General features: G+C 41.2%; 1 protein-coding gene across 1 annotated transcript in view; it reads right to left on the bottom strand.

Annotated features, from left to right (window-relative positions):
* The window catches only part of SLC2A12 (solute carrier family 2 member 12), a 35,400-nt gene extending 25,745 nt beyond the window's left edge, over positions 1-9,655 (bottom strand). The window contains exons 1-2 of the mRNA XM_013958955.2: positions 9,428-9,655; positions 896-2,218 (exon numbers count right to left, since the gene is read on the bottom strand). Coding sequence (XP_013814409.2) covers positions 896-2,218; positions 9,428-9,569 — 1,465 coding nt within the window. The 5' untranslated portion in view covers positions 9,570-9,655. The remainder of the gene's footprint in view (positions 1-895; positions 2,219-9,427) is intronic.
* Between the last annotated feature and the right edge of the window lie 4,535 nt (positions 9,656-14,190).

Below are 14,190 nucleotides of genomic sequence, written 5' to 3'. Positions count from 1 at the left end.
GTACAGTGTGTTTGCAAGGCAAGATTGAGTCAGGGCACAAAAGCACATTAAGTCTGTTAATAAATAATGGACTCCGTGCACGTGTCTTTTGCAACGTGGCTTAAAAAAATCAACCCTTTGAAGGTGAAAAATCATGCAAGTGTCATTAATAACAAACAAACAAAAAAACCCAGAGCAAACAAAAAGGAAGGAAAAGATTTGATTCCTATTGCCTGGGAATGTCAGAAATGTTCTCCTCTGGAGAGAGTGGGGATCCTGCAGAAGTATGGTAGCTGGAATAGTGCCTCGTTGATTGTACAGTGACTCTGTTTGTATTCTGCCATTTGTACTGTTCAGTATCGGTAGTAGCAATGATACTAAAGTTTGTTCATAAACTATGTCTTGAATTTCTTAGCTCTATCTGAAGACTATTATATACGGTCAGAGGCCTGGATCCTCAACTGAACACAGACATGCTGACATTTCATGGAGTTGAGGGTGCCATACCATACAGAGGTCTAGAGCTCATCATTACCTTGGGTTTATGAGCCAGCAACAGCAAATGCCTACATCTTAACCTTTCTAATATAATGGCACAATAGAATATGAAGAGAAAAGAGAGCTTGAGGACCCATAATTCTGCTGTACAAAGCTCACACTGGTTCTTAATTTCACTGAAGGTGAAAGGTTTCAAGGAGGATGAGGACATTGACCTCAATGGACAGGACCTCTTCCTAAACAGTACACGCCAGGCTTTTCTGTAACAAGACCAGTACATATTAGTGGAAAACACTGCTTTGCCTGGATTGAGAATTACCTGATACCAAGCTGGGCATCTCATACCAGCATGTAATTCACTTGTAAATAAATCATTACAAAGAGTTATGAAAACATGAAAAAAAAAAGAAACACTTACTTGGTCCAAGACCTATGGAAAATGCAGCAACATAAGCAAGCAGGCTGGCCAGTGAGAGCCATTTCAGGACAATGGGAACTTCCTCACTTTCTGTGTGAGACCCTGTAGTGCTTTTGCCCCCTGCCAGAGCAGTTCTGTTCTGTTCTCCTGTCCCGGCAATGTCAGGTTTTCTCTGTGTGTTGAATGATATTCTTTCCTGTGAAGCCATACTAGCAAAGAGGTCCTTGAGACTATCATTGGTGAGACTGCTCAGGTTTCCTGGTCTATGAAGAAAGGAATCCTCCAGAGACTGGCTTTTACAGACATTGGTGAAATTCACATGTATGTTACGGTTCACTAACCCCATGGTGACCAGTGATACTGCCATAACAGAAGAGCCAATGCACAGAAATGTTTTGCTTCCAACTTGATCCACAAAAACTGTGGCTGGGACTGTGCTGACCACTTTAACCACTCCAACTCCAGTAGAAGCCAAGCTAGCAGCTTCATTGCTTTGGAACCCAACTGACTTCAAAACAGTAGATGCATAAAACAAAATGTTGGGTTGTCCCGTTGTTTGCACAAAAAAGACTAGAGTAAGTCCTACCAACATTCGGGCCCTCATGTTGTTTTTTGAATGAAACAGGTCCAAGAAACTATACTGGTGTTCATCTTTCAAGGAAGACTTGATCACAGTAAGTTCTTTGGTAGCATCTGAAGTTTCCCGTAGCCTCTCCAGTACTTTTCTTGCGGCTTCATCATTATTTTTCATAACAAGAAACCGAGGACTTGGAGGAAGAAAATACATGGCAATAGCTTGCAAGGCACCTAATGGAATCACAAGGCCAAACATATACTTCCAGCCATGCGACACACTGGCAAATGCATAATTTGAAATATAGGCAAAAAGAATGCCTATCACAATCATGAGTTCATTTAAAGACACAAGGAAGCCTCTTCTGTGCTGTGGGGCGATCTCAGCAATATATACACATGTAGCAATTGATGATAATGATATGGATATACCTATGGCAATCCGTCCCACAATAAGCATTCCATATGATTCATAGGGCAGTAAGATCAGACTCCCCAAAACAAGTAAAGAAGATGCAATAATAATAGCAAATCTCCTTCCAAATCGGTCTATCAGGAATCCACCAGTAAGGGATGCAAATAAGGCCCCAAAAAGAACGGAACTTACAACTATTTCCTGTTCTTTGCAAGAGAGCGCTAGTATGCTGCTCATCTGAAGAAGAGCTCCAGAGATAAGTCCCAACTCGTAACCCATCAGAAGTCCACTTATGGCAGCAATTGCAGATGACAGAAAAGTAAATGTTCCACAGCCTGAAATCAGAGAAAAAGAAAAAAAAACCTAAAAATCAAAACCATGATTTTTGCAACATTCTGATAACTAATATGAAGTTTATTAGATATACCAGTCCTAAAAAGCTTATTTTAACTTTTAGGCAAAGCAGTTAACTGCATATGAACCCAGGAGAAGTGACCACATAAAAGCCGCTATTTTTGAAAGCAAACATATACATAAAATTTGTAATTCTTATAATTTCCTCTTTAATTGTAATGCTTTTAGGCTCCTGATCTAACAGTAGTCAATATGGTTTTGATCAGGCCCTAAATAAGTAAATCTTCTGCCTCAAAATATCATTGCAACAGGCAACATTGACAATACAACCCTTGTGGTAAGAAAGCAATTTTTGCCTTTGGACAGTCTCAGTATTTTTCATGTGCTGAACTGAGGGGCCATGGAAAAGAGTAAACTGTCCAGGCCATCAGGTCTTGTTCACCCAACTAGTGTACCATGGGCAAGGAAATCACTAATTATCCAGCCAAATTGCTTCAACTCTGACTTGAATAAGTAATAAGTTTTCCTTCACCATTTACTAATTCCTTTACTTCACCCGAGGATGCCATGAAGGCTGCTGGTGCTGGTGGTGTTTCTTTGCTGTATGGAAACTCATCCACTGACCATCAGTCTGATTAAGATAGCCTGGATGTTCTAGGGAAACCAGTCTTTGAGGTACAAATTCACAAACTCCCTGGACTTTGCTCATCACTAATGTCAGATACTTTGGAATATCAAGATCAGATGTCCTGCATAGTTTATAATGGCCACAATGTCAGGAATAAAAAACAGATAGTAAAAACATAAACTGAGTGGAAATTATATGCCTTTGAATGTCCGTTTTAAAATAAACTCATTTTATACAACTACAGTCATTGTTTATTATTGCAAGATAGATTTAACTGATCATACTCTACTAACTGTGAAGCCTTTGCACCCTAAACTTTGAGGAATATTTCAGTTTGTTATTGTTGGGTTTGTTCTTCCTCTCAGCATGATCTTCCTCTCACCATGAAGCTGGCTGCCACACAACTAGGAAAGGAATAAATTGACTTCTGATTTTGTGGTTAGTTGGAGAGATAGCATGTGTCTGAAGAGAGGTGACTTTTGCAGCATAGCATAGTCCATATTTCACTTAATTCTCCTGGATCAAGTACCTTCTTAGCTGGAAAGTGGTATAAAGTCTAACTTATGATTCTAGGCTTTGTTTATTTTTAGTTTGTTTTTCTAAAGCATTAAGGCTCTTTGATCATGCTGACTGCCTGATGCTCCTTGCCAATAACTTTTGAGTACATTGGTAAGAATCAGTCCCATTTGAGAGAGGATATTACATTTCTAAAGAAAATCAGTAGTAGAAGAAGGGAGAGACCGCTGGGATATGTCTGTACTACTAAACTAGCACAGGCCTGGACCCTGGAACAGGGCCACCTGTCCTGTGAAACTGTTAGCATGGTCCTGGCATCATTTTGCTCCGTGCCACCTAGCACTCTTCTAACAGTTCCCAGACACCTCTTGGCTAACAGCGTGAGCCTGGGATCACTCCCTGCAGGCAACCCACATGAGACCATGTTATTTTGGAGTTTAGCCGTGTAGAGTAAGCTGTGCCTCCATGGTCAGAGAGTACATATAAGCCCATTAATTCTATTAAGATAGGTATAGCCTATTAGCTCTCCTACCTGGCTCTCAGTTTGCTCCCGGAGAGCCAAACAGAAGCAAAGAGGCAGCCTCTGGCTAATGAGTGCACACATTGCTCCTGGCTCACCAGGGCACTCTCCTCCTCTGTGCTCTGGTGGTTGACAAACGAGAAACAGCTAAAACAGAGGATTTTGTTGTGATGGGCCACAACAACATGGGGGATATGGGAGTATTATTAGAAGTCTTTCAGAAGACCGTGGGTGGAGGGTAGATTGATTGTGATAGAGAAGGGATAAGTTGTAAGACATACAGGACACAAAATTGTGAGAAACAAATTTGCAAGACACTCTGGTGATGGAACAATCTTTTTTATTGTTGCAGTCCATGGCTGTATTATGCCTAAAGCTTTTTCTTCTTTTATGTGTGCAATATCTAAGACCATTTCACTTATTTTGAATTGGATTTAGTACAAAGTTCCACTGTGAGCCAGACCTTTGGTGGAAGTACTATTGACTTCAGTTAAGCTGCTTTGAGTTACCCTTGCTCCATTCTCCAATACATGCACTCAATATGCATTTTATCATTGCAGAAACTACTTTGTCCCTCTCCCTTTTTGCCTTTTTGGTTTGCCTGCTTGCTATCTATTACTAGATCTGGAAAATATATCCTTCCAATGAGTCCTGGCTGCAAATCAGGTCCGATATAACACAATGTTGTGCTTAATGAATGAGCTCGATATCAGAAGCATATAGTTAGTTTTATTCCAATGCTCTGTCCAGAATAAACCACGCCACTGCTCACGGCTGATACTTGTGCTTGCTTGGATATCCTTGTATTTCATTTTACTGAACTATATAGTTTTAACCTAAAATTTTGCTTTGATTTATGTATTACGAAGCCAAGAGAGACCATTGTCATCATTTAGTTTGATGCTTCTGAACAACACTATACAACACTTTGGACACATGTACATGACTTTTTATTCAATTAGGCCATTTAAAATATTCAGTTTTGATTTAAAAATTGCTAGTGAATGAAGACCAATGTCATTAACTAGTAAGTTGTTCCAGTGGTTAATTGTTTTCACTGTAAAATATCTTTAAAGTATTTCTAGACTTAATTTCTGCAGCTTGAACTTCCAGTCATCAGACCCCATTCTCCATTTTCCTGCACTTATCTTTGGTCATAAGTACAAAATAACTGCCTGTCATCGAGTCATCCCACAGATGTCTCCTTGGTTTATGAGTCTTTACAAGTTTATCAGTCTCTTAACTAGCCAGAGCCCTGTTCTCTGAACTCTCCCCAGACTATCAGTTTCTCTAATAAATTGTGAACTGGACCCAGTATTCCTGCAGTGGTTGCACAGTGTCAAATACAAAGTTTCCTTATTTGTCCCACTTCTGGTGCAGATTTGCCTGCATACTCATCTATGGATTCTCATAGCAGTGTACAGGAGCTCATCCGCAGATGGTTATCCTTCAGGACAACCAGTTTCTTTTCTGACTGGGTTCTTTCCAAGACACTGCCTTTCCTTTAAATAAGGCCTGCATTCTTGTATCCTAGTTAGAAATGCAAATTAGTCAGTATTTCTCTGTATTAAGATATATAGGAAGGACGGGTTCAACTTACCTAACCATAAGAGATCTATAACATGTCTAGATTTCTTCTGTAATCACTTGCGAAAAATAGGCACTCCTAGATGTTTAAAACAGGTCAGATGCTTATTTCTCTCCATTTACTATAAAAGGAATATGCATGGTTTGCTCAGATGCAGATGTCTAAAGTTAGCCAAGAGGAACCCCAGCCATCATATTCACTTGTAGTCAGCAGACCAAGCCATCCATATTTCATTCAACCAGTGACATATATCATTTATTGCTCACCCATCACCTTTATCACCTGCAAATATTATTATCCATGATTATCTTCTCCCAAGCAATTGATAAATATCTCAATTAACAGAGGGACAAAACTTGCATTTAAGGATCTCCAGCAGAAAATCAGCAGCATGAGGGTGTGTTTCCTGTTTACCCTGCGAGATCTGTATCCTATATGGGTTTTAATTCTTTTAATGTGCGACATGTCAGTTTTGTATGGTTCTAGTTTCTTAGTCAAAAATACAGTGACAAGTCAAATATCTTAAAAGAGTCTATCATCAGCACTGTTCTTTATGACCTAGACTGTCCTCTCCTCAGCCTGTGGTCCTCAGATCAGTGCTACGGTAGCGATAATTTATTTTTAAATGGAGAGACTGTACAAGCTGGGGACACAGCTTGGAAACCTGGGAAGTTGCTAGTGAGGCACCCAAGGCCATATAGTTTTCGTCCTTATACCACTATGAGGTTTTATCATAACTGGGAGTGATCTCATTCACTATACCTGAGACTTGCCTGTCCAGAATTGCCTAGTAACTTAAACCCTGAAACCTCTGCTCAGTTTTCCGTCATGGTCTTTCTCCAGACAAAATTCCCTTTGACTTCAGCATGTGTTTTGCTTTAACATTTCAAGATAAAACACGTTGCAGTAGTTGTACTCACAATCCTTTTAAGTGTCATTTTTAATGATATTTCTGACAGTTCTTAGGCATTCCTTTTTTAAAAAAAGCTTCTTAAAATGTATGTTCCTCTTATTTTTATTAGATGTCTGAAAAATACATGGCAGTATGCAGCCCAAGGGAAAAAAATATTTTAATGATGGCTTCCAGAAAAATTTCTCCTTTTGCCTGCAATAAACACCACGGTTAATGGGTGTAATAGCTGGTATGTGACAAGTGATTGGAAAGTCTATTCATTAGTTTCCCCACGTAAACAAAATGGTTTCTCACAACTGTTACTCAGGTCAAAAGCAGCACTACTTGGCAAACAAACTTATCTTTAAGAACATTTGCTGGAAATGTTTATGCTTTGTGCCTGAAAAGCAGACCGACTGCAGTCATAGTATAGCATCGTGTTCTGCTTATGAGACTGGATGTTGGAAGCAAAGATCTTAGTCAGGGTGTGCCCCTTTCTACTTATTTTCAAGCACATATTTTGGGAAAATACAATCCTTCCAAAGGCAAAATATTTGCCTCTGCATGTATTTTATGAGCATTATAGATAAATGATCTTTGCCAGGGAAGGTTTACAGGGAGTCTGAGCTGGGAAAGAGCACTTTTCCCTCCTTTCATGTGCAGGAGTTATGGTGAAACGTGCCTCGGAGCCCTTTTTCACTCAGCGTGGCAGGCTCAGACATCATGTTAGCCCAGGTACGGAGGTTTCTTCAGTGCAGAAAGCATTTCCACCCCACTCTCCCTTTCTCCCAAGAGAACATTCACTGTGTAAACAGAAAACTCTAGTGGGGCGGGGGTGGGGGGGGTATCACTTTATATGACCTGTGCAAATACAGTCTATTTTAATAGGAGGGAAATGAACATGGTGCCTCCCAACATGGTGCCTTCTTTTGTTGCCTTAGATGTAATTTGGAGTGAGAAATTTCACAATCTGGGAGGGAGGGAAAGTGTTTTCCAGGAAGATCAAATATACGTTTTTTAATTCTTGAGGGTTCTTTGATCTACTTAGATGTTTGGAATGCAAGCATGTATAGCAAGTGGGTCATGTGGTTTCATAGGATAAATATGTAATGGTTTGTGTTGGATATGGCTGCATAATTAAATCATGGTTTTGTTTCTTGTATGAAAGGTGATTATCCCATTTTCACACCATTATGGCCTTTGCCATGCTGTCATAATCATCTTTTCTGTGTATTCCAGTTGTGTGGTGCAGAGAGATAAACGTTAGTGATCTGTCTTGTTGATATATTCTAATGTGCAAGGTTTCTCTAGATCTAGATGATCAACAGGTGCATTTTTTATTTGCTAGGATACATCTGAACTAACTTTATCTATCTAAAAGTTTGGCCTGGAGTCTAAAATACTTATCCCAAAAGATCCTAGGGGATGAAACAAATTGCTGGATTGGAACAAAATTATGTTGCAAGCAGAGCTAGAAAATCTCAGAAAATATTAAGTTTACCCCAAACTGGTGTCAGGGCCAGGTGGTGTCTTGACTGTTAAATTTGACTCCTCCCACCCAAGTGTGAAAGGCTGTAAATTGAACTAAAAAAAAAGGCACAAGGAAGCTCATGCATCACACATTTTCACACATCTAAATTTCTGTGATAGTGGGAACTAAATAGTGGGAACTGTGTACTTTGTACACTGTAAACCAGATGAATGTGTTGTGCGAGTAATATTCAAATTTCATGAATAAAAGCATCCTGGAACTGATGGAAAGACAGGGCAATGTAGGTCCTGGACAGACCCAGCTAGTCCATCTCTCTTAGTGCTCTCCCATGTATTTTCCCTATGTAAACAGGCAGCTTGGCCTTTCATTACATTAAATGAGATTCCGGGCTTTGTTTTTCCCAGCAGGAATCAACAAGTTCTTTAATTCCTAAGTAGGTAATTAGAAATTACTTGGTTTACTGCTTTAATTTCTGAGGGTAAGGCCAGCTATATAATTTGCATTTACTCTTCTAACTGTAGCCCCTGTGCTTCAGTAACTTTGCTGTTTATTTTAACTTCTTTGCTTCCCTTTGATAACACCGTCCTGTAACAATCTGGATTGCTCCCCTCATATCGTAAGGTAATGCTAAACACATCTGTACACTGACTTGCTTTCTGTTTTGATTAACCTCTGCTTCCTCTGCTTCCAGCTACCAGTAGATGTTGCTGGACTGATCGCTATTATACTCCAACAAAGCATTTGTGCCAGTGGTATCCGAATACGCATGGGTTAGTCAGTTCATTCATTTTTAAGTGAACAAAACTCGCTCAGGGCATAGTCATTTCTGGCTTACAAAAGTGCTTTTCTGTTTGGGCACAGCTGTCTTCTGGGTGAGAAATGTCACAATTGTAGGTCATTTGCCCTTGATCTTATCATCAGTAAAAGAGACTCAAGATGCAAAAACATGCTGTAACTCAGAAAAACAGCTGTGTGAAGAGCAGCAAAGGTGAAGAGCTATGAAATTTGGCTTCAGCACTCAAAAATCTTTTTCAAAAGAAATTCTACAGTTGATTTTTCAGCATGTAAACACAGAAGCCCTGTTTCTTTATGAATTGCTAGGGGAAAAAAAACAGGAGGAAGTACCCCCCCCCAATTTCCCCCTGCATGAGCAGGTGCAATGCTGCTCTTTGAACTCTGTGGCCTCCCTGAATTTCAGTTTAAAGGGCTGAACTGATCCAAAGCATGCAAGGGTTGGAGCAGCAATTTCATCTTAGATGGCAGTGGGTTGTCTGATTTTTCAGGTGACTAATCTTCATAAAGAAAAAAGATTTACACAATAGACAACACATGCATGAACAGTAGGACCGAGGCCTTTTGGGAAAAGTATCACATACACCTTCATTCACAGCAAACCTGGTATTTCCTTCTTTATTCACATTTTCCCCCTCTTGCACTTTTAGAAATTGAGCCAACGCGCACTGAGACTCCCTTAGCTTTGCCACGCTATTTTTCTTTGAACCCCAGCGGCAGCTACACTCACTGACAGGCAGCGTTCAGGTCCCGCCACTTTACCTGGCGGAGAGGAAAGCTTGTGAAGGTTGCTGCTGCTGCTGCTGCTGGCACGGCGGCTGCCTCCGCTGTCATCCTCATCCTCCCCTGCTCTCATTGACTGGCGCTGCTGGCTGAGGTCCTCCCTGCTCTGCCCAGGTGCCATCGCCGCCCCAGTGCCCCCGTTGCACCTTGGGCACAGAGCACTTCACCGGGCAGCAGCCCTTCCCCGGCTGGCGAGGGGCGCACGGATTATTTTCCTCATGGCAACAAGTTAGTGAAGCTGGCTGAAACCGAGTGCAAACTGCAAAGCGGTTTGTGAACAACTTTGCTGCTATTTCAGCAGGCTTTGCCCTTTCCAGTGACACAGGCTGTTGCTCTTCTTGGGAGCCTATTGCAGGCAAGGGGAGGGCCATCTGTCGGAAGTATTGCTTTGCCTTTTAACAAATAGTTGGAGGCATCAGACATTCACACAGAGCTCAGTGCACATTCTTTACCCATTAGTTTAAAGGATCTCTCTCTCTCTCTGTCTCTCTTTCTCATGTTCATACACATAGTTTTTAACAGAAAAGGAACATGGAAGGGGAGGATTTAGAGTGTACGCTGTATCAGCTGAAGTTCAGATGCAGACACGGTATCACTTCATTCTTTTAAATTGTGAGCAAGTTGTGGTGAGAAATAGCAGAGAGGAGAAAAGAGCGATGTCCATCCTGTGTGGTCGGGAAAGGTAGGAGTTGTGACAATATATTTTTTCATGCCATAGATGCATGTGCTATTTTACAAGCAAATAAAAAGGCAATCCACCCTCTCCCATGACAATTATTTGTGGGAAAACTGAGAGTTTCAGCTGTATTGAGTCAAATAGGGCTTGATTTTTGAGAGCTGCCAGGAGTCACGCAGTCCCTACCAGCTTCAGGAGAAGCAGCAGGCAGAGGGTGGACAAGGCAGGAGGGAAGGGCTGCGGCGAGCAGAGATGAGCCGCTGACACAGACTGGCTTGCACAGTCCCAGTTGCAGCAAGGGAAGAGCTGAGCACTCTGCATAGACCCACTGACCTCAGTGAGGCACGTTGTCCAAGTTATCCCCAGTGGGAATCAGTGTTGTATCATCTGGCATTGCTGCAGGCTTCTTGTTTGTTCTCTTTCCTCCTTTCATTACTTGCTGTTTCGTCTCAGCTGTTTTTGTTTGAATACATTAATGTCTGCAGATAGTGTGGGAGGGAAGGCAGAGGTGGAAAGCTGGTAGCTTCTGCAGTATTTCCAGAAAGGAGAATTCCTAAGCATTTTTTTCCTAAATTAGGGCAGACAAGACACACCCTTTATCAGTGTTTGCTTGACAGGAAAATTTGACAAAAGGCACTGTAACTGCCCCATCTGACAGGTACATCACTGTCAGCTTCAGGAGCTGGAGCACTTGGGACACCACATGAGTAGAGATTCCAGCAGGGAATTTGTTTTTGGCAGTACTTTTGGCAGGGAGTTAAGGGAGTCAGACTGACTCTTCACTCATGTGTAATATATTTTTCATGTAAAATGTCTACCTGTCAGACAGTATGGGACACTATCAGGGCTGTTACCAATTCCTTGGCATTTCCAGAGAAATGCTGTTTTCTCATGTGATACATGCAAACAAATAATGTCAGCTTTTAAAGAAATTGTTCTGATGTTTGGGAAAAAAATGAGAGGCTGTTTCTACTGGGGAAGGAGAGGAAATCTTTTCAAAGATTGAGCTCAACTGTGACAAGATTCCTCTGCCGTAACCAACCTTCTCTAATCGCCCACACCTCACATAGCTCACAGCTCTGCTTATATGGGAGCTCTCTGGAAACTCATATTGTTTCAGTTAATTCTATGTCTGCACACTTGTTCCCAGCTCCTAAATGTCTTTATATGTAATGGTCCTGGAGAAGTCAGAGAACTTTCTTGGTTCCTGTGTCATCTTGTTGGGGAGCTAAGTACTCCTCCCAGACATTTGTCTTCGAAGGGAGCTCGGTGATTTGCTTCTCCTGCACAGAGCTAGTATCTGGAGAGGGCAGACCCTTTGCTGAACCTCACGAGTCAGTGATTCCCACTGGCTGCTGAGGAGTCAATAGGAAAAGAGACTCAGTTTAACAGCAGGTTCAGCTTCACAAAGAACTGATGAGAGGCTTTTGGGTTCCTCAGTGAGGTCTCACAGAAAGAAGGGATATCCCATCCCTGGGCAACTGGATATACAAGAACTGACTACTTAATTTTGTTTTAATATTAGTTTTTACTATCCAACTGATGGGATGCTGCTTTACTAGTAATAGAGACTGCTATGTTAAATTATCCAGCTTACAACACTGCATAGGTAGAACTAAAAGCAAAAAGGGATGATGGATATTACCCCTTCCCACAATTGTGAAGAACTTCTACAGCTTCTCTTTGTCCTCCTCACTCCCCCAGTTCCACCCAAATAGATTCTGTAAATCTTTATGAAGACAGCCTGGGCAGATGTTTCCGTTCCTGTCACATTTGTAGAGAGTCCTTCTTCAGCTGTGAACTGAATCAGATTCATCAGTTAGATGATATTATTTAATTTTGACCAGAAGTGAGAGATGCAGTGTGACTGTGCCCCTTTTCATTCATAACCTTCTGTCTAAATATAGTCCTCCAGCTAAATATACTAGTTATGTATAGCTGCTGGCACCTATATATATGGGAGAAATTAAAAACCTCTTAGGAACTGCTTCCTTCCCCTGAACAAGAAATATTCTACTTCCAGGAGTAGTAATAAAAAGATAAGGTTGCTTTTCATCAAGTTTTGAAATCTCATTTTGAACAGATTTTAAGTGATAAATGCCAAGTAAATACACCAGTGAATTCCATCCCATTTTTTTTACAGTAAAAAAAAAAAAGTTTTAGACAAATAGTGGGATTTATTTCAACTGCCTTTATACCTGAAGTTGAGTGCTGTCAACATTCCCCTCAGAAACCAGAGCCTAGACTGATACAGAAATGTTTACCTACATGTTTACCCAGAAATCCAGCAGGCTAATTTTCTCCTGAAAATTATGTCAACATACCCCATTTTTCTTCCTAGCTCTACTCTTATTTCATGATAGATATGCCAGCTGCAATATGCAGTTGCTGAACTTTGCCTCCTGTGGTAACCTCATGAGATACTTACCTTTCATGAATGGTAAAGCAGCCAGTACACAGTACAAACCCTAAAGGCCAGTCAAAAATAAAGGAAAACCTCATTGTTCTGGCTGTTTTGCTTCTGAATATTCCTTTTGCTAATGCCTCATCATTTCTAGAGGACATTGTGTTATTTAATTAGAAAGATTGGTTGATGCAGTGGGTAAGGGGTTAACCTGGCTAAATGTTGTGGGTGTGCAGAAGTCCTCTGGGCTCTTAAAGGGTGCCAGCATAGCATGTCAAGCAGTGGTCCACACCCTTACCCAAACTCCAACTCACATTACATGCATGCTGACTAGTTGCAGCGCTGCATGCAGTCAGGCTTTGGACTTGCTCCAGGACATGGTAAACCTCAAGCACACAACAAGTCTTTTGATCAGGCCCAAGTATGATTTAGCTGAAACACAGGTGGGTCAGGCACACCGCCCAGCCGATCCTTTCATACATGTACCAGCTGCCATGGCAGTATCATGATATAGGCAAGAAGGCTATCATGAGCATGATGTGAGCCATCCTGGGCAGACAGGACCTTCATTAGAGTTCTTTGGTGCTGAAAGGGCAGAGGACTCTGTGGGCAACCTGAGTTTGGACTGCCCAGTGAGTAGTGCATGCTCGCCATACTGAGCGACAGTTATTGTGGAGGTACCAGCGAGCTTTGACTTGCTCCCTAAATTGCACTCCACCCCAAATCTGAATGATAAACATTTCTCTACATCAAGTCTTGGGGAAAAATGTATAAAGTAAGCAGAAATGTGAAATATTTTATCTTGAGATCTGCTGCTTGGCATGGAATTGATATGTTGTGGGGGTTTTTTTGTTTTGTTTTGTTTTTTGTGGAGTCATCAGTAGCCAGCTGATAGTGAAAAGCCACAGCTCAGCAGTTGGGAGAATCTGTTTTCACAGTTGTGGCTGAAAAGCTGAGGCATCGATATTGTTGGTGTTAACTGGCACCCTGGAATGGGAAGGAACTGGAAAAAGGCCAGTCCTAGTCAATAAAAGCAATCAGAGGGAGGAAAAGCAAAACAGTTTGTGCTGAATACTACAGCCAGGGTGATCATAAAGCGATCTCATGGAACAGAGCAACTGGGACATGCTGACTGGTAGCCCACAGAGTCCTGGTTACAGCACCCTGTATCTTCCTCCTTATTTCTAGCAGAAATAAACAAGCAAACAAGCAAAAAAAATAAAAAAATCCAGTGGACCAGACATGAAAAGAGATAAGGAGGAAAAGCAGGGAATGTGCTTCACTCATTTTGAATTATCTTCTATTATTTTCCTCATAAGCCAATAAAAAGGAGACAGTCAGGAGACAAGCCAGTAGTATGAGTGCAACAGTATCATGAGATTCCCCTGTTTGTTATATTCAAGTGCAGCTGGCAAGAAATCACCTTTTCTGATATTTTCTCAATTCCTTGCTTTCAAAACTGACTAAACAGTTTATAATTAGAAACACGATTAGGCTGGAAAAATAAGATAAAGTATTCATATTAGATTGCTGAATAATCTGCCTAGAGAATCTGTGAGGCTGGGGCCAGAATCTCTTCTAAATTCTCCAGTCCTGATTTGTATATGTCTGCATTTCCAGCAATTGAATAACTCAAATTTGGGACTGTGGAGAGACAGGAAA

The sequence above is a fragment of the Apteryx mantelli genome, chromosome 3 (assembly GCF_036417845.1).
Source record: "Apteryx mantelli isolate bAptMan1 chromosome 3, bAptMan1.hap1, whole genome shotgun sequence".
NCBI lineage: Eukaryota > Metazoa > Chordata > Aves > Apterygiformes > Apterygidae > Apteryx > Apteryx mantelli.
The sequence above is the reverse complement of the archived record's forward strand: the minus strand, read 5'-3'. Positions and strand labels throughout refer to the sequence as shown.